Source organism: Mauremys reevesii, unplaced genomic scaffold (genome assembly GCF_016161935.1).
Source record: "Mauremys reevesii isolate NIE-2019 unplaced genomic scaffold, ASM1616193v1 Contig8, whole genome shotgun sequence".
NCBI lineage: Eukaryota > Metazoa > Chordata > Testudines > Geoemydidae > Mauremys > Mauremys reevesii.
The window spans coordinates 1,052,892-1,074,934 of record NW_024100895.1 but is presented as its reverse complement, the minus strand read 5'-3'; the positions used below and the strand labels follow the sequence as shown (position 1 = coordinate 1,074,934).

At 59.7% G+C, this 22,043-nt stretch overlaps 2 protein-coding genes across 5 annotated transcripts in view; both read right to left on the bottom strand.

Moving 5' to 3' along the window:
* The window catches only part of LOC120394825, a 35,916-nt gene extending 28,053 nt beyond the window's left edge, over window positions 1-7,863 (bottom strand). The window contains exons 1-4 of the mRNA XM_039518979.1: window positions 7,724-7,863; window positions 7,202-7,459; window positions 6,297-6,578; window positions 5,591-5,887 (exon numbers count right to left, since the gene is read on the bottom strand). Of these exons, the coding sequence (XP_039374913.1) occupies window positions 5,591-5,887; window positions 6,297-6,578; window positions 7,202-7,459; window positions 7,724-7,772 (886 nt within the window). The 5' untranslated portion in view covers window positions 7,773-7,863. The remainder of the gene's footprint in view (window positions 1-5,590; window positions 5,888-6,296; window positions 6,579-7,201; window positions 7,460-7,723) is intronic.
* Window positions 7,864-7,935: 72 nt separating this feature from the next.
* Window positions 7,936-20,240, bottom strand: LOC120394839 (HLA class II histocompatibility antigen, DP beta 1 chain-like). Of its 4 annotated transcripts, none has more exons than XM_039519001.1 (3): window positions 20,000-20,174; window positions 18,007-18,288; window positions 7,936-8,020 (listed from the first exon to the last, which is right to left on the bottom strand). In XM_039519001.1, exons 1-3 carry the CDS (start codon window positions 20,025-20,027, stop codon window positions 8,007-8,009), a joined length of 324 nt encoding a protein of 107 aa, XP_039374935.1. In that variant the 5' UTR covers window positions 20,028-20,174; the 3' UTR covers window positions 7,936-8,006. The 4 variants fall into 4 exon arrangements, 3 of the variants coding, with proteins under 3 accessions (XP_039374935.1, XP_039374933.1, XP_039374934.1); XM_039518999.1 differs by lacking the exon at window positions 7,936-8,020 and adding an exon at window positions 11,696-13,134 and having other exon boundaries at window positions 20,000-20,184; XM_039519000.1 differs by lacking the exon at window positions 7,936-8,020 and adding an exon at window positions 17,489-17,638.
* Window positions 20,241-22,043: the final 1,803 nt, after the last annotated feature.

Genomic DNA, 22,043 nt, shown 5'->3' with positions numbered 1-22,043 from the left:
GAGCGCTGGGCCATGGACAGGCTGGGTTGTTATTGTAGGGTTGCCGGGGAGCGCTGGGCTGTGGACAGGCTGGGTTGTTATTGTAAGGTTGCTGGGGAGCGCTGGGCTTTGGACAGGCTGGGTTGTTATTGTAGGGTTGCCGGGGAGCGCTGGGCCGTGGACAGGCTGGGTTGTTATTGTAGGGTTGCTGGGGAGCGCTGGGCCGTGGACAGGCTAGGTTGTTATTGTAGGGTTGCTGGGGAGCGCTGGGCTGTGGACAGGCTGGGTTGTTATTGTAAGGTTGCTGGGGAGCGCTGGGCTGTGGACAGGCTGGGTTGTTATTGTAGGGTTGCTGAGGAGCGCTGGGGCTGTGAACAGGCTGGGTTGTTATTGTAGGGTTGCTGGCCAGCGCTGGGGCTGTGAACAGGCTGGGTTGTTATTGTAGGGTTGCTGGCCAGCGCTGGGGCTGTGAACAGGCTGGGTTGTTATTGTAGGGTTGCTGGCCAGCGCTGGGGCTGTGAACAGGCTGGGTTGTTATTGTAGGGTTGCTGGCCAGTGCTGGGGCTGTGAACAGGCTGGGTTGTTATTGTAGGGTTGCTGGGGAGCGCTGGGCCGTGGACAGGCTGGGTTGTTATTGTAGGGTTGCTGGCCACCGCTGGGGCTGTGAACAGGCTTGGTTGTTATTGTAGGGTTGCTGGCCAGTGCTGGGGCTGTGAACAGGCTGGGTTGTTATTGTAGGGTTGCTGGGGAGCGCTGGGCCGTGGACAGGCTGGGTTGTTATTGTAGGGTTGCTGGCCAGCGCTGGGGCTGTTAACAGGCTGGGTTGTTATTGTAGGGTTGCTGGGGAGCGCTGGGCTGTGGACAGGCTGGGTTGTTATTGTAGGGTTGCTGGGGAGCGCTGGGGCTGTGGAGAGGCTGGGTTGTTATTGTAGGGTTGCTGGGGAGCACTGGGCTGTGGAGAGGCTGGGTTGTTATTGAAGGGTTGCTGGGGAGCGCTGGGCTGCAGACAGGCTGGGTTGTTATTGCAGGGTTGCTGGGAAGCGCTGGTCTGTGGACAGGCTGGGTTGTTATTGTAGGGTTGCTGGGGAGCGCTGGGCCGTGGACAGGCTGGGTTGTTATTGTAGGGTTGCTGGGCAGCGCTGGGGCTGTTAACAGGCTGGGTTGTTATTGTAGGGTTGCTGGGGAGCGCTGGGGCCGTGGACAGGCCGGGTTGTTATTGTAGGGTTGCTGGCCAGCGCTGGGCCTGTTAACGGGCTGGGTTGTTATTGTAGGGTTGCTGGGGAGCGCTGGGCCGTGGACAGGGTGGGTTGTTATTGTAGGGTTGCTGGCCAGCGCTAGGGCTGTGAACAGTGTTGTGCTGACACAGGAAATGCTCCGGGGAGGGAGACGTGTTCGGCTGAAGGACCCACCTGCCCTGGGGCTGATAGCTCAGCAGGCAGGTGGGGAACAGCCGGGGTCCCCTAGGGGCACAAGGAAAGCTGAGCCCTCCAGCTACGCTCCCAGGATGTGGGGCAGCCCGAGCAGAGAGCAGGGAGGTGTGGGGTGAGAGGTGGGGCAGGAGAATGACAGTAACGCTGTGCACCCACGGCTGGAGGGGACACCGGGGAGAGAGTGGGGGACAGGTGGGACCCCGAGTAAGGGGCACACAGGGTAACGCAGAGAGGAGGGTGTCCAGAACTTGTGGGGTCCCATCCCCCGATATACTCAGCGTCCGCCCAGCACAGAGCCCCCAGCGGCGTGTGGGTCCAACCCCCTTGTCACGGAGTGTGGGGGGGTCAGGGCCCTGCTCCCCCCACTTCCTGCGACTCACCGCGACTCTCAGGCAGCCAGGGACACAGAAGGTTTATTAGCCGACAGGACGCAGCCCCCAGCAGAGCTTTCAGGTACAGACAACAGGACCCCTCAGCTGGGTCCGTCTTGGGGGGTGGGGAGCCCAGACCCCGGTGCTGGGCCTCCCCCCATCTCCCCAGCCAGCTCCAAACTGACTCACCCTCCAGCCCCGCCTCCGGCCTTTGTCCCTTTCCCGGGCCAGGAGGCACCTGATCTCTTTGTCCCCAACCCCTTCCGTTGGCCCCTGGCCGGGGAGGGGCCCAGGCCAGCAGTGGCCAGGAGACAGAGTGTCGGTCAGTCCCTGTGCAGGCACCATCACACCTGCCCTCCAGGGCTCCACAACAATCCCAACCCTACAATAACAACCCAGCCTGTCCACAGCCCCAGCGCTGCCCAGCAACCCTACAATAACAACCCAGCCTGTCCACAGCCCCAGCGCTGCCCAGCAACCCTACAATAACAACCCAGCCTGTTCACAGCCCAGCGCTCCCCAGCAACCCTACAATAACAATCCCACCCCCTGATCCCACCCCCTAGAGACTTACGAACTGCACAGGGGAAACTGAGGCACCCACACCGTATTCAGAGCAAACCTTAAGAACATTCCCACTTTGTCACAGAGCCCCCTGGAGAGTAACGGCCCCACGTCCCGGTCCCCCAGAGCCCTGCCTGTGGCCTGATCTACACATAATGCTTATCCCAGCAGCGCTCTGTAGCTTAGGGGTCAGAGCTCTGGGGTCAGGCTGTGACCCCACACCCCAGCACAAAGCTGGGTCGCCAAGCCCCCCAGGTGCACACAGTCCTTCTGCAGAACAGGGCATGTGTGCGCCGGGCGAGTGCCGTGCGGGGAGGTGCCGGCCCCACACTGGGGATAAACCCCTCCCGGCTGGACTGGGCTGCCGGGGAGCCGCACCGCTCGGGCCCTGCCATGCAGACACAGCCCACGGCAGCAGGTGTCTGGATGGGAATTTGCCCATCTCTTGACTCTGGGCTGCTGTGCACTCACTGCTGCACTAACTGGCCAGCCCCCACTCCCCTCCTACACTGGGGACAGAACCCAGGAGTCCTGGCTCCCAGCCCCCGCTGCTCTAACCCACTGGACCCGAGCGCCCTCCCAGAGCTCAGGATAGAACCCAGGAGTCCTGAATAACACCCTGTCACGGACTCACAGATGGTGCCCACTCATGGCCCCGTGCGGTCCGTGGGGGGTGCCCCTTTCAGGGCGACAGCCCTTCTCGGGGGGCCACTCTCTCTCGGGGACAGGCCCCTCCACCTCCTGGAGCCGCACCTCCCTGAGCCTCAGCACGTCTGTCTCTGCCGTGGGCCCCCTCAGGGAGTCCCCTCGCTCTGGGCCCCCCCGGGCCTCCGCCACCCGAAGGGGACAATGCCCCACCTCACCCTGTTCTCTAGCCCAGAGTGACTCTCAGCCAGTGTAACACAGGAGGTTTATTGAGAGTTGAACCCAGCACAGGAAACTCTCCAGGCCTCAGGCCTGGCCTCCCTCAGCCCAGCACATCCCAGTCCCCCTGCAGCCGGGGGGGCTCTGCCTGCTCCCCCTCTCCAGCCCAGAGCCCCCCTGCTTCCCAGCTGGGCCTCCGATATCCCCGGCCCCAAGCCCCCTCTGTCCATTGGCTTCTCTCCAGGGAAACAGGGTCGTAAATGGAAGTCCTGGGTCTCCTCACCTCCCAGCCCCCCTCTGGCCCCTCTGGCTGGAGCCGGCTGGTCAAGTCGGCAACAAAATTGGGCAACAATTGGGCAACAAAATGGCAAATGAAATTTAATGTGGATAAATGTAAAGTAATGCACATTGGAAAAAATAACCCCAACTATACATACAACATGATGGGGGCTAATTTAGCTACAACTAATCAGGAAAGAGATCTTGGAGTTATCGTGGATAGTTCTCTGAAGATGTCCACGCAGTGTGCAGAGGCGGTCAAAAAAGCAAACAGGATGTTAGGAATCATTAAAAAGGGGATAGAGAATAAGACTGAGAATATATTATTGCCCTTATATAAATCCATGGTACGCCCACATCTCGAATACTGTGTACAGATGTGGTCTCCTCACCTCAAAAAAGATATTCTAGCACTAGAAAAGGTTCAGAAAAGAGCAACTAAAATGATTAGAGGTTTAGAGAGGGTCCCATATGAGGAAAGATTAAAGAGGCTAGGACTCTTCAGTTTGGAAAAGAGGAGACTAAGGGGGGACATGATAGAGGTCTATAAAATCATGAGTGATGTTGAGAAAGTGGATAAGGAAAAGTTATTTACTTATTCCCATAATACAAGAACTAGGGGTCACCAAATGAAATTAATAGGCAGCAGGTTTAAAAAAGGAAGTTCTTCTTCACGCAGCGCACAGTCAACTTGTGGAACTCCTTACCTGAGGAGGTTGTGAAGGCTGGACTATAACAATGTTTAAAAGGGGACTGGATAAATTCATGGTGGCTAAGTCCATAAATGGCTATTAGCCAGGATGGGTAAGAATGGTGTCCCTAGCCTCTGTTCGTCAGAGGATGGAGATGGATGGCAGGAGAGAGATCACTTGATCATTGCCTGTTAGGTTCACTCCCTCAGGGGCACCTGGCATTGGCCACTGTCGGTAGACAGATACTGGGCTAGATGGACCTTTGGTCTGACCCGGTACGGCCTTTCTTATGTTCTTATGTGCCCCGAACATCCCAGAGGGAGGAGAATCCCACCCCCCACCCCAGGCCCCAATCTCCCAGGGCCCCGATCCAGTCCTGCCCTCGGGGCCCTCAGCACCGATCCAGCCCCAAGGTCCATGTCCCCAGGAGAGGGGCCGATCCCCACGCCTGGTCGGTGCCGCCCCTCAGGGCCTGGACTCCTCTGGTCTAACATCCTGGTAGCCCCTGGAAGGAGAGAGCAGAGGGGATGGGTTAGGGGTGCAATGGCCCCACCCCACCCCGAGAGGAGAGAACTCACCTCGTCTCCTCCGCCACAGCACCACGGCCACGGCGGCTACGGCCAGAACCCCAGGGTGATGCCCACGGCCAGGCCGGGGCCCCAGGGCCTGCTCTGCTCTGTAACACAGGGGTGCGGGCTGGGACCGGGGACAGGAGTGTGGGCCCTGTTCCTCTGCCTCCCCATCCCCTGTGCCTCCCACCCCCGGCCCTCAGCCCCCACCCTGTTCCCTCTGCCTCCCCATCCCCTGTGCCTCCCACCCCGGCCCTCAGCCCCCACCCTGCTCCCTCTCCCTCCCCCATCCCCTGTGCCTCCCACCCCCGGCCTCAGCCCCCACCCTGTTCCCTCTGCCTCCCTGCACTCCCCTGTGCCTCCCACCCCCGGCCCTCAGCCCCCACCCTGTTCCCTCTGCCTCCCACATCCCCTGTGCCTCCCACCCCCGGCCCTCAGCCCCCACCCTGTTCCCTCTGCCTCCCCCATCCCCTGTGCCTCCCACCCCGGCCCTCAGCCCCCACCTGTTCCTCTGCCTCCCCCACAGTCCCCTGCTCCCCACACTGCAACGCCCTGCCTCAGCCCCACCCTGATCCTGTTCCTCTGCCTCCCTGCAGTCCCACCCGTCACCCCCAACCTTCCCACCCCCTCAGCTTCCCCACTCTAGTCCTGCTCCCCCATCCCACTCTTGTCCCGTTCCCCTCAGCTCCTCCATCCTCCTGATCCATCGCCACCCCCCCCACCCGCTCTGCCTCCCTGCGCCCCAGTCCCGCTGCCTGGGCCCACCCCCGTCCCACTCAGGACGTGCAGGAAAAGCCCCCAGAGACCACGACCGCCCCCCCCCCCCGGGGACGTGCACCTACCCCAGGGGATCAGCAGGCTCTGGCCCCCCAGGCTGCTGTGCTGCACCCGGCAGGCGTAGCTGTGCCCGGCGCCCGGCTCCACGCCCAGGGAGCTGCGCAGCTGGTAGGTCAGGTCCGCGTTGGGCAGGATCCCGCTGGAGTTCAGCCACCAGCCCGGCACCACCTCCTCCCCGTCCTGCAGCCAGGCCACGCGGACGGGCCGGGGGTAGAAACCGGTGACCCGGCAAACCAGCAGTACCGGCGCGGGGGGCCCGGCTGGGGGAGGCGCTCGGGCAAACACCACGGCGACCGGCTGCTCTGAGACAGGAGGAGAGAGACGGGGCGGGGGAGAGGGGACGATTCAGCCTGAGCCTCAGGGACTCACTAGCCAAGCCCAGCTCCGCTCCCCGGGGTCAGGCCTTGGCCCCGCTGTCCTGGCCAGACCCCAATTCTGCCCCCTGCAGTTACCAGTGGTGACAGATCCCCCTTCACTTCCTGTCCTAAACGGCGCTGCGGTGCGGCTGTGAAATAGCTACTGTGCTCCACCCCAGCTATAGCTGCATTTGTACACCAGGCAAGTGGTCCCTGGATAAACAGCCCCCCTGCCCCACCCCAGAGATGCAGCTGCATGTCAGTACCAGGCGAGGGATCTTTGTATAAGCAGCCCCCCCGCCCAACCCCAGAGGTGGCTGCATCTCAGCGAGCGGGGAGTGGTGTCCAGCCTCACCTTGCCTCTCCAGAGACTCTCTCCCGTGCTGGACAAAGCTCTTGGTCTCATTGACACACGTTGTTCTCAGGAGAAACTGAAGCGTGGTGGTTGCGCCCTTATTCCGGATGAGAAGGTCCCGGACGTAGACAGCCAGCTTGTCCTGCGACCGAGCGACCCAGGTGCCTCCATCCACGTCTAAGCTGATGAAGTCGTCGCCGTTCATTCCGATATCATAGAATCCCCTCGAGGTGCCGTTGGGGTGCAGCTCGCAGCCGAGGGAGCCCTGGGTAACAAAGGGGTCTGGAACGGGAAGGGCAGGGGGACGAGGACGGGCGTCCGGAGGTCCCAGGAGGGGGCAGAAATAGAGAGACGGGAGGAGTAAAGACATAACATCAGGTGCCATGAGGATGTTGGGGCACACAATGGTGGCGGGATCCTGGGGCGACCCTGGCTGGAGGTAAGGGTAAGTTGCAGTTTCTGTTTAAAGCTGATTTTTCACATGCATAGTCAGATTGGCTCAAAAATCGCTGTGTTACATCGGGGCCTGAGGCAGAGCTTGTGGTGCAAATTGGGGGTCTCTTGGTCACGGACTTGCTGAGATACAGACCCCCGCCCAGATGAGCTGCTTTCCAAGGCTCAGGGTACGTGTCAGGAAAGACCAGGAGCCTCGGCTCAGGGAGTGGGACACGGGGCCTTTCCCCCTAGGAAGTGCAGCTACAATCTGGCCCCAGACCTGGCTGGAGAATGGGACACGGGTGTTTCCCCTCTGGGGGACGCCGGCTCCGATTAGCCCAAGGGCCAGGGACTGGGTGTCTTGCCACCAATGACACACTCAGTGGCTGTGGTGAGTGTGTCAGTTCTCAGCACTCTGGGTTTAGGGGGGTGGGGGGGAGAGGGATCCCCTCAGACCGCTCCATACTCACAGCCCTTTCCCTGCTGCTGGGCTATTCTGTTCACAGTCCGATTGAAGTCGAACAGGTAATAATGGATCAGCAGCTCCAGGTCCTGCCACTGCTTCGGGGTCAGGCCCTGCTGGGCCCAGGGCTGCAGGAAGCGGATCTCGCAGGTGCTGCAGGCCATGGAGTGGGTCTCCAGGTCGCTCAGCAGGGCCATCCCCGCCATGTCCGTGGAGCTGGCATTGTGGAAGACGTCGATGTGGAGCACCCGGAGGGTGACAGACACTGGAGTGACAGGAGGGGAGGTTGGAACAGGGGGCAGGAAACAGGTGGAGGAGAAAGCGGGTGGGGAGAGAGATTAATGAATCTTTGTCCCATGAACAATCCTGCACTACGGGGTCTCCCTGCTGATCCCTAAGCTGCCTCCCCCGTCCTACTCCCCCAGCCAGGGTCACTAGCCCAGCCTGATACATCCCCACCCTGGCCCTAGGATTGCACCATCCCCACGCATCCTTGGGAGCAAAAAGGGCAGGGGGGGTCCCCACTTACCGGCCAGGGCCCCCCATGCCCAGGGGAGGAGCAGCAGATGGAGCGGCATCCCGACAGGGGAAGGGGGATCCGAGTTCTAACAGGCGTCAGGGCTGCAAGACGAGGGGCCCAGGATCCCCATGTGCTTTCAGTTCCTCCGCAGCCCACGCGCCTCTCAGACCATCAACTTCTCTATTTCTCTGGGCTTGCTCAGCTCCGCGCCCACAGCTGCCAGCCCCGAGCCAATGAGGCAGGGGGAGCCGGGGAGCGGGGGCAGCGCGGTGGGGGGGCCCCGGCAGCAAGGTCAGAAGAACACTCCTGAAGGACAAAAGTTTTATCGATGAAAAGTGCCAGTGTCAACAGCCTCATGCCGACAAAGCCGCTGCCACTGGGGGGGGAGGACGTTTTCTGCCAGCAGGAGACGTCTCCCCTGCCCACAAACACCAGCTACACAGCGCGCCCTTTACCGGCCACAGCCTAAGTGTGTGCGAGGCCCCCTCCATCTCCTCCAGCCTGGGGTACCACTGCTCCCCACAAAGCCCCCCGTGCCGCCCTGAGGCATCGGGCCAGCCCTGACTGCCCGGGCAGAGCCCCCTGCTGCCCCCCCCCTGCGGCCCAGCCGCTAGCGCCGCCCTGGGGCCATGGGGAGCCCTGACTGCCCGGGCAGAGCCCCCTGCTGCCCCCCCCCCTGCGGCCCAGCCGCTAGCGCCGCCCTGGGGCCATGGGGAGCCCTGACTGCCCGGGCAGAGCCCCCTGCTGCCCCGCCCCTGCGGCCCAGCCCCCAGCGCCGCCCTGGGGCCATGGGGAGCCCTGACTGCCCGGGCAGAGCCCCCTGCTGCCCCCCCTGCGGCCCAGCCCCTAGCGCCGCCCTGGGGCAATGCTGCCAGCCCTGACTCCTGGGCAGCGCTGGACTGTGGACAGGCTGGGTTGTTATTGTAGGGTTGCTGGGAAGCGCTGGTGCTGTGGACAGGCTGGGTTGTTATTATAGGGTTGCTGGGGAGTGCTGGGGCTGTGGACAGGCTGGGTTGTTATTGTAGGGTTGCTGGGCAGCGCTGGGGCTGTGGACAGGCTGGGTTGTTATTGTAGGGTTGCTGGGCAGCGCTGGGGCTATGGACACGCTGGGTTGTTATTGCAGGGTTGCTGGGCAGCGCTGGGCTGTGGACAGGCTGAGTTGTTATTGTAGGGTTGCTGGGGAGCGCTGGGGCTGTGGAGCGGCTGGGTTGTTTTTGTAGGGTTGCTGGGGAGCGCTGGCGCTGTGGACAGGCTGGGTTGTTATTGTAGGGTTGCTGGGCAGGCTGGGTTGTTATTGTAGGGTTGCTGGGAGCACTGGGGCCGTGGACAGGCTGGGTTGTTATTGTAGGGTAGCTGGGGAGCGCTGGGCTGTGGAGAGGCTGGGTTGTTATTGTAGGGTTGCTGGGGAGCACTGGGCTGCGGACAGGCTGGGTTGTTATTGTAGGGTTGCTGGGGAGTGCTGGGCTGTGGACAGGCTGGGTTATTATTGTAGGGTAGCTGGGGAGCGCTGGGCTGTGGAGAGACTGGTTATTGTAGGGTAGCTCCTCGTTGCTGGGCTGTGGAGAGGCTGGCTTGTTATTGTAGGGTAGCTGGGGAGCGCTGGGCTGTGGAGAGGCTGGCTTGTTATTGTAGGGTAGCTGGGGAGCGCTGGGCTGTGGACAGGCTGGGTTGTTATTGTAGGGTAGCTGGGGAGCGCTGGGCTGTGGAGAGGCTGGTTTGTTATTGTAGGGTAGCTCCTCGTTGCTGGGCTGTGGAGAGGCTGGCTTGTTATTGTAGGGTAGCTGGGGAGCGCTGGGCTGTGGAGAGGCTGGCTTGTTATTGTAGGGTAGCTGGGGAGCGCTGGGCTGTGGAGAGGCTGGGTTGTTATTGTAGGGTAGCTGGGGAGCGCTGGGCTGTGGACAGGCTGGGTTGTTATTGTAGGGTAGCTGGGGAGCGCTGGGCTGTGGAGAGGCTGGTTTGTTATTGTAGGGTAGCTCCTCGTTGCTGGGCTGTGGAGAGGCTGGCTTGTTATTGTAGGGTTGCTGGGGAGTGCTGGGCTGTGGACAGGCTGGGTTATTATTGTAGGGTAGCTGGGGAGCGCTGGGCTGTGGAGAGACTGGTTTGTTATTGTAGGGTAGCTCCTCGTTGCTGGGCTGTGGAGAGGCTGGCTTGTTATTGTAGGGTAGCTGGGGAGCGCTGGGCTGTGGAGAGGCTGGCTTGTTATTGTAGGGTAGCAGGGGAGCGCTGGGCTGTGGAGAGGCTGGGTTGTTATTGTAGGGTAGCTGGGGAGCGCTGGGCTGTGGACAGGCTGGGTTGTTATTGTAGGGTAGCTGGGGAGCGCTGGGCTGTGGAGAGGCTGGTTTGTTATTGTAGGGTAGCTCCTCGTTGCTGGGCTGTGGAGAGGCTGGGTTGTTATTGTAGGGTAGCTGGGGAGCGCTGGGCTGTGGAGAGGCTGGGTTGTTATTGTAGGGTTGCTGGGGAGTGGTGGGCTGTGGAGAGGCTGGGTTGTTATTGTAGGGTTGCTGGGGAGCGCTGGGCTGTGGACAGGCTGGGTTGTTATTGTAGGGTAGCTGGGGAGCACTGGGCTGTGGGGAGGCTGGTTTGTTATTGTAGGGTAGCTCCTTGTTGCTGGGCTGTGGAGAGGCTGGGTTGTTATTGTAGGGTTGCTGGGGAGTGGTGGGCTGTGGAGAGGCTGGGTTGTTATTGTAGGGTTGCTGGGGAGTGGTGGGCTGTGGAGAGGCTGGGTTGTTATTGTAGGGTTGCTGGGCAGGGTGGGCTGTGGACAGGCTGGGTTGTTATTGTAGGGTAGCTGGGGAGCGCTGGGGCTGTGGAGCGGCTGGGTTGTTATTGTAGGGTTGCTGGGGAGTGCTGGCGCTGTGGACAGGCTGGGTTGTTATTGTAGGGTTGCTGGGCAGCGCTGGCGCTGTGGAGAGGCTGGTTTGTTATTGTAGGCTTGCTGGGGAGCTCTGGGCTGTGGAGAGGCTGGGTTGTTATTATAGGGTAGCTCCTCGTTGCTGGGCTGTGGAGAGGCTGGGTTGTTATTGTAGGGTAGCTGGGGAGCGCTGGGCTGTGGACAGGCTGGGTTGTTATTGTAGGGTAGCTGGGGAGCGCTGGGCTGTGGAGAGGCTGGTTTGTTATTGTAGGGTAGCTCCTCGTTGCTGGGCTGTGGAGAGGCTGGGTTGTTATTGTAGGGTAGCTGGGGAGCGCTGGGCTGTGGAGAGGCTGGTTTGTTATTGTAGGGTAGCTCCTCGTTGGTGGGCTGTGGACAGGCTGGGTTGTTATTGTAGGGTTGCTGGGGAGCGCTGGGCTGTGGAAAGGCTGGGTTGTTATTGTAGGGTAGCTCCTCGTTGCTGGGCTGTGGAGAGGCTGGGTTGTTATTGTAGGGTTGCTGGGGAGCGCTGGGCTGTGGACAGGCTGGGTTGTTATTGTAGGGTTGCTGGGGAGCACTGGGCTGTGGGGAGGCTGGTTTGTTATTGTAGGGTAGCTCCTTGTTGCTGGGCTGTGGAGAGGCTGGGTTGTTATTGTAGGGTAGCTGGGGAGCGCTGGGCTGTGGAGAGGCTGGGTTGTTATTGTAGGGTTGCTGGGGAGTGGTGGGCTGTGGAGAGGCTGGGTTGTTATTGTAGGGTTGCTGGGGAGTGGTGGGCTGTGGAGAGGCTGGGTTGTTATTGTAGGGTTGCTGGGCAGGGTGGGCTGTGGACAGGCTGGGTTGTTATTGTAGGGTAGCTGGGGAGCGCTGGGGCTGTGGAGCGGCTGGGTTGTTATTGTAGGGTTGCTGGGGAGTGCTGGCGCTGTGGACAGGCTGGGTTGTTATTGTAGGGTTGCTGGGCAGCGCTGGCGCTGTGGAGAGGCTGGTTTGTTATTGTAGGCTTGCTGGGGAGCTCTGGGCTGTGGAGAGGCTGGGTTGTTATTGTAGGGTAGCTCCTCGTTGCTGGGCTGTGGAGAGGCTGGCTTGTTATTGTAGGGTTGCTGGGGAGCGCTGGGCTGTGGAGAGGCTTCGTTGTTATTGTAGGTTAGCTCCTCGTTGCTGGGCTGTGGAGAGGCTGGCTTGTTATTGTAGGGTAGCTGGGGAGCGCTGGGCTGTGGAGAGGCTGGGTTGTTATTGTAGGGTAGCTCCTCGTTGCTGGGCTGTGGAGAGGCTGGGTTGTTATTGTAGGGTAGCTGGGGAGCGCTGGGCCGTGGACAGGCTGGGTTGTTATTGTAGGGTTGCTGGGGAGCGCTGGGCTGTGGACAGGCTGGGTTGTTATTGTAGGGTAGCTGGGGAGCTCTGGGCTGTGGAGAGGCTGGGTTGTTATTGTAGGGTAGCTCCTCGTTGCTGGGCTGTGGAGAGGCTGGGTTGTTATTGTAGGGTAGCTGGGGAGCGCTGGGCTGTGGAGAGGCTGGTTTGTTATTGTAGGGTAGCTCCTCGTTGGTGGGCTGTGGAGAGGCTGGGTTGTTATTGTAGAGTAGCTGGGGAGCGCTGGGCTGTGGGGAGGGTGGTTTGTTATTGTAGGGTAGCTCCTCGTTGCTGGGCTGTGGAGAGCCTGGGTTGTTATTGTAGGGTAGCTGGGGAGCGCTGGGCTGTGGACAGGCTGGGTTGTTATTGTAGGGTTGCTGGGGAGCTCTGGGCTGTGGAGAGGCTGGGTTGTTATTGTAGGGTAGCTCCTCGTTGCTGGGCTGTGGAGAGGCTGGGTTGTTATTGTAGGGTTGCTGGGGAGCGCTGGGCTGTGGACAGGCTGGGTTGTTATTGTAGGGTAGCTCCTCGTTGCTGGGCTGTCTCACGCTGGTCTCATAAGAGTGACATGCAGTGACACTCCCCAGTTGGTTGTGGGTGCAATGTGCCAGCTGGTGGGTGGGACTCCATGTGGGGTGCGGCTTTTCTGGCGGCTGGGGGACCTCACTGTGCAGGGGGAGCCCCCTGCTTGGGTTTCCCCTCTTGGCCCAGGAGCAGACGCTGATTGAATCTCCCCCAAATTCACCCTCTGGGTTCCAGCTCTTGTCTCAACCCATTGCTGGGGTCAGGGCAGGTCTGGGTGTTGGGCCCTGCCCCCTTCAGGGTCCCCTATTTCCTCCAACCCAGAGTAACGGAGCTGGTGACTGCTCCCCACAGCAGGGGGGCAGTCCCCTGGGGTGACCCCTGTGACGTCGCACTCCATCTGTTTATGGAAATATGCTAATGAGCGTGAATATAATGTAATGGGAATATGCTTCTTGCAAAACGTCTCTTGTGAGGGATCATTACAAAGCCTAAAATTTCCTGAGTGTGCTCATCCTGTTTGTACGAATGTGCCACTCTTGGATCTGGAACTAGGAATCTGAACTATAACTCTGAGGCCGATTGTAGTTCTGCAAAGTGGGGGCCAGTAATGGTGGCTTGGAATCTTGATGGCTCCCAGTAACCAGGACGATTGGTTGTAATTGGCTCTGTTTACTCGCAAACCTTCCTGGGTCTGTGCAGGCCAACCCTGAAAGAATGGAGATCATGTGACCATGTCACATGATACCGGAATCCATCTTAAACCTGGCGCTTTTCCATGGAGACGGAGGGGTGGGGACCCAGAGAGGGACAAAGGATTCCCGCCTGGTGCCAAAGCTATAAAAGGGGGTGGAGCAGGACAAAGGGGGGCTGCCAGTCATGAGAAATCCCCAAGTTACCACCTGAGCTGGAGCTAAGGACTGTACCGGGGAAAGGACAGGAGGCTAGTCTGTGAAAGTATCAGAGGGGTAGCCATGATTGAACTAACCTCGTTATCTCTAGCTTGCTTCTTGCTTGCATATATAAACCTGCCCCTGGAAATTTCCACTACTTGCATCCGACGAAGTGGGGATTCACCCACGAAAGCTCATGCTGCAAAATGTCTGTTAGTCTATAAGGTGCCACAGGATTCTTTGCTGCTTTTAGTCTGTGAAAGAAGCTTATTGGCACATCTCTGAGGGTGAGATTTACCTGCATTTAGTTTCTTAATGTATTGGGCTTAGACGTGCGTGTTTTTGCTTTATTTTACTTGGTGACTTACTTTGTTCTGTCTGTTATTACTTGGAGCCACTTAAATCGGAATTTTTATTCTTACTAAAATCACTTTTGTTTATTATTGAACCCAGAGTAAGTGATTAATACCTGGGGAAAACCGCTGTGCCTATCTCTCTATCAGTGTTATAGAGGGCGGACAATGTATGAGTTTACTCTGTGTAAACTTTATACAGAGTAAAAGGGATTGATTTGGGGGTTTGGATCCCATTGGGAGCTGGAGACAGGTAACCTGCTGAGTGGTTTTCAGTTCAAGCCTGCAGCTTGGGGACATGGTTCACATCCTGAGTGTGTGTTGCAGCAGGCTAGCGCGTCTGGCTCAACGAGGCAGGGTTCCAGAGTCCCAAGCTGGCAGGGAAAACAGGGTCCAAGGTAGTTTCAGCACATCAGGTGAGAGTCCCAAGGGGGTCTCTATGACTGATCCCATCACAACAGCCCCCGTCACGACAACCCCACCGAGCTGTGTGATGGAGGGAAGGAGGCCAGGCAGTCACAGCCACAGACAGACCACGTGCCGTCCCTGTATCTCCGCCGTGGGGCAGGCACAGCGGGTCCCTGCACGGCGAGACAGAAGGAGACACCGGTAGCCGCCCCCTGAGAGCTCAGCGAGGTGACTGCAATGGGTTTCACACTGGTTTGCCAGTGGTTGTTGTACGACATGTGCTCTGCAATGCTGATGCTGGGGTGTCACGGAGTCCCCGGGCGATGCTCTGGAAGTGCTCCCCACCAAGCCAGGCAGGACTCTGGGGAGCCTCCTCCAGGGGCGGCTCTAGGAATTTGGCCACCCCAAGCACGCCGGTCCCGCGGCTCCGGGGGACCTCTTGCAGACATGCCTGCGGAAGGTCCGCCGGAGCCGCCTGCTGCCCTGCCGGCAAAATGCCGCCCCAAGCGCGCGCTTGGCGCACTGGGGTCTGGAGCCAGCCCTGGCCTCCTCTCCCTTGGAGCAGACTTGTTCAGGGCAAGAAGCTCCCACGGCTTCACCTCCTGGGTCTCTCCTGGGAGCATTCAGCATCCTCTGCCCCTCCGTGCGCTTCCCACAGCGAGTCCGCCCAGGCGGGGTCCTGGGGGGGCCACAGGGTCCTGCCCCCCCACTTCGCAGTCAGACGTGACTCTCAGCCAGCCAGTAACACAGAAGGTTTATTCGATGACAGGAACAGGGGCTAACACAGAGCTTGTAGGTACAGCGAACCGGACCCCTCGGCCGGGTCCATTCTGGGGGGCAGTGAGCCAGACCCCCACGTCTGCCCTCACTCCTCGTCCCCAGCCAGCTCCAGACTGAAAACCCCTCCAGCCCCTCCTCTCTGCTCAGCTCCTTTCCTGGGCCAGGAGGTCACCTGACCCCTTTGTCTCCAACACCTTCAGCTGGCACCTTTGCAGGGGAGGGGCCCAGGCCGTCAGTGCTAGGAGACAGAGTGCCAGGCATTTAGGTGCACTGGCCCTTTGCTCTGCTAGATCCTTAAGAACTGCCTAGGGGACACTGAGGCACCAACACAGGATTCAGAGAAAACATTAAGAACTTTCCTAGTTCGTCACATGGGGCTTGTCTGCTTTTGCAGCAGGGGGCTTTGTTATTTTGTTTTGTGTGGTTTAGGGTCGACATTGGAGCTCGGAGGCAGCACACAAATGACCCTCCTGTAACACACCGGCGTGTTCGGTCCCTGGCTCTTAGTGACAATAAGACGACACGGGCTGGTTAGTTCTGCAGTATCACTTGTTAGCACCAGGGCCGTGCACATTCTGGTTTCTCACCATTTCCTCTCGTGGTTTCATGTTTGCGCTGACAGTCTGGAATCTTGATGGCTCCCATTACCCAGGACAACTGACTGTGGATGGCTCTGTTTGCAGACAGGCCTTCCTGTGAGTCAGGCTGGGAGGAATGAAGGCTTGGGGGGTCTCACAGGACATGTGACCATGTCACCTGGTACTGGAATCCATCTTTAACCTGGTGCTTTTCCATTGAGAAGGGGGGATGGGGACCCAGAGAGGGACAAAGGATTCCAGCCTGGTGCCAAAGCTATATAAGGGGGTGGAGCAGGACAAAGGGGGCTGCAGTCATGAGAAATCCCCTAGCTACCACCTGAGCTGGAACAAGGGCTGTACCGCTTTGTACAGGGTAAAACGGATTGATTTGGGGTTTGGACCCCATTGGGAGCTCGGCAGCCGAGTGCTGGAGACAGGAGCACGTCTTAAGCTGTTTTCAGTTCAGCCTGCAGCGTTTAGGGGACGTGGTTCAGACCCTGGGTCTGGGTTTGCAGCAGGCAGGGCACTGAAGTCCCAGGCTGCCCAGGGAACAGGCTCGGGGTAGTCTCAGCACATCGGTTGGCAGTTCCCAAGGAGTTTTCTGTGACCCAGCCCGTCACAGCACAATCCACAATGACCAGCCGGGGTCTCCTAACCCTGCCTGCACAGAAACATGTTTCAGCTTCAGGTGAGCTGCCTGTTCTAGACTTTAAGAACATCGTTTTTATGTATCAATACAGAACTCCTTAGATCTCATCCACACATACGTCTCCCAATGCTTATGGCCACCTGCGCATTGCTGGCTTTGTTAGAGTCCTCATGTGCCGCCCGTTACTGAATTATTACATGTCTGTCTGACCCGGGGCCCTTGTGAAACTCCTGGGCACACCTTGTGCCCTCTGCCAGTTGGCATCAGGAGGTTCCTGGGTCACCGCCTTTTGGGGCTCTCAGACTCACTGGTTGGAGAGAAAGGAGCCGCTGGAAGAGTCACAAATGCTCAAAGGCCTCGTTCCTTTCGCTCCAGATCAGTCAAGCCAGCTCAGTTCCACTTCCATCAGACTGTTGGTGTGACCAGCTGTGCCTGCGCTGCCCGAGGGAAGGAGAAGCCGGAGCCCTCAGCTCTGTGTCGGGGAGGGCTCACACACAGCGCCTGGGATGCGATCCCTTGTGTCTATTTATCCTGACCGGGCGGCAGGTTGATACGTGTCAGTCCCTATTGTCCCCTTGCTCCCCGGGTCTCGCAGGCATTGTCATCATCGCTTTATGAGGAGACGACGTCTACGGTTCCCGATAACCGGAGGAAATATTGTTCTCGTATTTGCTTGTGGGGGGGACATTGGCTAGAAAGTGTCCCTGTCTCAAGCTCTCCCCTGTCCCGCTGGCTGCAGTCGCTCTGCTCTGCGTTTAGACTTCGCTTTGTACTCTCAGGCTGTGCCCCAAGGCTGAGGCCTTAGAGTCTGCCTAAGGTTTGCACATTTCACTATGGTGACGGATCTGCTAGCGTGATGGTTCTGTGCAGGGAGCTGGGGCTGCCCCACACAGGTTCCCGCAAGGGCAGCGAGAGTGACTGTGGGGCTGGGCAGGGGCCAGGCGACGGTTAACTCAGGGGAAGTGTGCTCCACATGCTCCTCGTTTGATTTGAGGGGCGACTTTTGTGCTTTTAGAAAGATTGTTCTAAGGGCGAGAGGCCCCAGGGAAAACGTGGGAAGTGGTGTGAGTGTGAAAGGGACACTGCTGCTCATGTCGAGGCTCCTGGGAAAATCCCGACCCAGGCATCACGCAGTCGGCAGGCTGACCTGCAAGTTACTGCCCCTTCTTTCGCACGTTTAGGCAAAAAGGGAAGCAGCTCGGAGGGTAGCACATGTAAGTCTCAAAATTCAGGGTCAGGAGTTTATCGATTTCTGGTGCGTTTCTCAAGTGAGTTTGGTTTTGCAAAGGGGAAGTGGATTCGTTTCGTAACTAGAGGGACAGTGAGTGATTTTCAGGCACTTCACACTGTCTGCAGCTCCCTGACGGTCCATGTGTGGGACTAGTGAGGAGACCTTGGAGGGGAGGCAGGAGGGCACGTCCGTAGCTCAGGCTCTGAATGATCTGACTCGGGTTTATGGGGAGCCAGGGGCTGGGATTAGCCCCACCCGTCCTGGGCGTGGCCTGAGAGAGGGGCAGGAAGTTCCTGGGTCACTAGAAAACTGGATTTGACCCTGAAGGGAAAATTAAAGCAAATTGTGGTGAATCAAAATTCGAGTGAAACCCTCCAGTGCCCCTGGGTCATGGCCCCACTGGGGATCGTTTCCTGGGCCGCTGGCCCCATCCCGGAGCCATTCACCTTTCTTAGTCCTCGGGCAGACGAGCAATCCCAGGACCATGCAGAGCAAACCCAGCACGGAGCCCCCGACCCCGCCACCATCTTGCCCCGGCAGAGTCAGTCCGTGCCTCTGTGCAAAGAAGAGCACAGCTGGTTTAGGCTGAGCTCAGCCTCTCCTTCCCCTTGCGTCTCTGCCCCGGGGTGGGGCAGGGCTCTGACCCAGGCCCATCCCCCGAGGGGTGCCCCACACCCAGAGGCTCTTACCCCAGTGCACGGCGAGGGGCCCCCGCAGGCTGACGTGCTCCACCTGGCAGGTGTAGACGTCCCCGCGCCGGGGGCTCATCTCCAGCATCACCAGGATCTGGAAGGTCCAGTCTCCGTTCTGGAGCAGCTCCTTGGACACCACCCCGGCCGTCTGCTCCTGCCCGTTCTTCAGCCACTGGATCTCGATCCCCCCGGGGTAAAACCCCGTCACCGAGCAAACCAGCAGGTGGGAGTGGGGCTCGGACCCCGATTTTGTGGGGGAAACTTTCACCTTGGGCCGAACTGGGAGAAGCGGGAGAGAGAGAGATGGGAAAGGAGTGAGAGACAGAGCAGGACTCCGGGAGACCAAGTTCCAGCTCCAATTTTTACAATCTTCCTTCGGAGCATGAAGAGATCATCACAGAGCCGGGAGAAAGTACCATTGTTACCCTTTGGTATCCCGCATTGTCCCTGTCCGGGGGACCCCTACTGGGGCAGGTAGGGTGAGGTCTCGCGGGCCTAGCACCTGTCTTTATAGACGGGAGCAAAGGGGAGCTGGGGAATTGCAGACCAGTCCTCGTAACTTGGTACCTGGGAAGGCTTCTCAAGCACTCGGTGTGTCAGCCCCTGGGGGTAAGAGAATGAGACGGACGAGCCAGCTCGGATTTGTCAGGAACAAAGCGTGTGAAACCAGCCCCATTCCCTCCTTGGCTGGTGGGCAGGTGGGAAGCAGTAGACGTGACGGATCTTGATTTTAGTCAGGCTTTAGACCCAGTCCCGCGGGACGTTCCTTAGGCCAACCAGGGAAATGGGGGGGGGGGGCCTCGCTGGTAGATGACATGACAGCCAGGTGGGTGCATGACTGTTGGAAAGTCCCCACTCAGAAAGCAGTTTGCTGTCCCAGCGGGAGGGTGTGTCTAGCGGGGTCCCCCAGGGCTCAGCCCTGGCTCCAGTACCCGCCCAGAGCTTCATTCACGGCTTGGCTAAGGGCGTGGGAGCCCTAGGACATGAACTCCACGTAACCCGCGGCCCTGCGGCTCCCCGGTCCCATCGAGGGGCCGACAGAGGCTGACGGACGTGGCTCTGTTGGCTCAGGCAGTAGACGCTCCCGCTTGAGGCGCCAGAGACTGAGAATTCAATTCCCCTGGGAACCACCCACACAAGACATTGAGTTACGTCTCCCCCTCCATCGTCCTGTGGGCCTGGCTACAGCATGACCGGGGCTGGGCTCAGCTTTCCTGCTGCGCCTCCCCAGAGGGGACGTCCCAGTGTCCGCTCGCCTGGCGGCTCCTGGGTGCAATGAGCCAGGTGGGTTCTCAGCACCGTCACCAGCCGAGCCCCAGCCCCGAGGTGGGACCCAGCCCTGATCACCCAGCCCGAGAACTTCTCTGCCCAGCTCCGAGCACCAGCCCCCGGACGCTGCTCATCACCCCGGGGGGACCCCCAGGCAAGGGGCCAGGCAGCAGGGGGCTCAGCTGCCCCCCTCCCCGAGTGTAGTGGGGGGGGAGGGGACACAGGGTCCCAGCAGCCGCCGCTGGGCCAGGGTCCGGCACGGACAGGGCAGGAGTGAAGGGAAGCAGGGGAGACGCCAGGCGGGTTGGGTTAATTTAACCCTTTTGGTGCTGACTCTGCCTGATCCGCTCGGCCCCTCGGGAGCCACCGGGCAGGCGAGGGGCCCAGACCCCTGGGCAGAGGGGGGCCCAGCGGGTGGTGCAAGGGCGCCGCCCAGTGGACGGTCCCGGGAATGAAAGTGCTGCCCCTGTCCGGGAAAGGCTGGCGCCTGCCCCAGACGCCTCCTGCCCCAGACGCCCCTTTCGGCCTCCTAGATCCCCAGGCCAGAAGGGACCATTGTGACCCTCTAGTCTGACCCTGTTCAGTGCAGGCCAGAGACCTGCCCCACGAGCCGATCTCGGAGAAAAACGGCCAGTCGTGAGTTAAACACCGTCCGGGTGAGGAATCCACCACAGCCCTGGGGAACTGGTTCCACTGGTTAGTTACCGTGTGAAACATTCACCCCTCATCTCCAGTCTGAATCGGTCCATCTTCAACTGCCAGCCTCTGGCTCACGTCATGCCTTTGTCTGGCACATGGAGGAGAACCATTATCCAATTTCCGTTCCCCCATAGGTACTTAATGGCCTGTAGTCAAGCCATGCCTGGGGCACAACCCGCAATGTGGGACCTCCGTGCCCCCTTCGCTCTCCAGCCGGGGCTCTCACGGAGCTGGGCCGGTGACAAGCAGCAAACCCCTCCGGGTGCTCAGCGTGTGGAGCCTACACCCAGCTAAACTGCCTGAATGCTCCCGGAGCCACTCATGCACCATACGCAGAGAGTCACCAGCCTGGCAGCCCAGCACTGCCCCCTCTGACACGGCTCGAGACGCCCTTCGACGTGCAACAGCGTTAATTCGTCTGACACATCGACAAAGGGCAGGGACCGGGCGACCGACACCCCTTGTTAACCTGAGCTGAGACTCTCTGAGCTCTTCCCCCAAACCGCACTGGTTTAGGGAAAAGATAACACCGATTTGTTACCCCCAGAAAGCCAGATTGTAAGTGATTATACGCAGAGATTGGGCTCAAAGTTGGTTACCTAAGAAATAAAGACAAACTTGCAGTCTAAAGTCTACAGACTCAGCAAGAGTCGAATCAAGCAGTTTCTCACCTAACTGGCCGTTTCAGGCCCTTTGCAGTTCTTAGTACAAGGGGGAATTTCCTTCTCCCCTAGGACCAGTCTCCCGAGATGAAAGTTGTCACGGAGTCCCCGGGCGCTGCTCTGGGACTGCTCCCCACCAAGCCAGGCAGGACTCTGGGGAGCCTCCTCTCCCTCGGAGCAGCCTGTCTGCAGGGCACGACGCGCCCACGGCTTCACCTCCTGGGTCTCTCCTTGGAGCATTCAGCATCCTCTGTCCCTCCGTGCGCTTCCCCCAGCGAGTCCTCCCGGGGGGGGGGGGGTCCTGGGGAAGCCAGAGGGTCCTGCCCCCCCACTTCGCAGTCAGACGTGACTCAGGCAGCCAGGGACACAGAAGGTTTATTAGCCGACAGGACGCAGCCCCCAGCAGAGCTTTCAGGTACAGACAACAGGACCCCTCAGCCGGGTCCATCTTGGGGGGTGGGGAGCCCAGACCCCGGTGCTGGGCCTCCCCCCATCTCCCCAGCCAGCTCCAAACTGACTCACCCTCCAGCCCCGCCTCCGGCCTTGGTCCCTTTCCCGGCCCAGGAGGCACCTGGTCTCTCTGTCCCCAACCCCTTCCGTTGGCCCCTGGCCAGGGAGGGGCCCAGGCCAGCAGTGGCCAGGAGACAGAGTGTCAGTCAGTCCCTGTGCAGGCACCATCACACCTGCCCTCCAGGGCTCCACAACAATCCCACCCCCTGATCCCACCCCCTAGAGGCTTACGAACTGCACAGGGGACACTGAGGCACCCACACCGTATTCAGAGAAAACCTTAAGAACAGTCCCACTTCGTCACACAGTCTCTGTAGTTGAAAGTCTTTGTCTTCCAGATGCTCTTCCAGGTGTTGAGTTGGGGGCGGAGGAGGAGGAGGCCACGTGGGGATGTCACTGTCCCCGTTATACTTTCCTCCAGCTGCTAGACAGATCCTTGCTGTGTCACACTGGGCCGCCCCCACCCTGTAAGTGCCTCTGAGTCTGTCCTGGAATAAGCAGGAGTCCGGCGGCACCTTAAAGACTAACAGATTGATTTGGCCATCAGCTTTCATGGGTAAAACCCACTTCTCCAGCTGCAGGGCGTGAAAACGACGGATGCAGGTGTAAATATACTGACACATGACGAGAAGGGAGTTACCAGTGGAGAACCAGTGTTGATTGAATGGGGGTGGAGTGGGGGCAGGCGGGGCGGGGTTTGGGAGGAGGGGTGCAGTGGAGGCACGGCCTGGGGCAGAGGGGGGTGTCCCAGGCCCTGCACCCCGCTAGGGGCGGCCCTCGGCATGGTGCTGAACTCTGGCAGCTCTGATCTGGGGGGGGCGTGTCCTGGAGCTGGTGCCAAAGAACTTCCAATTTTGAGCCCAGTTTCTATAGAGACGCGTCCTGCTTAGCTGC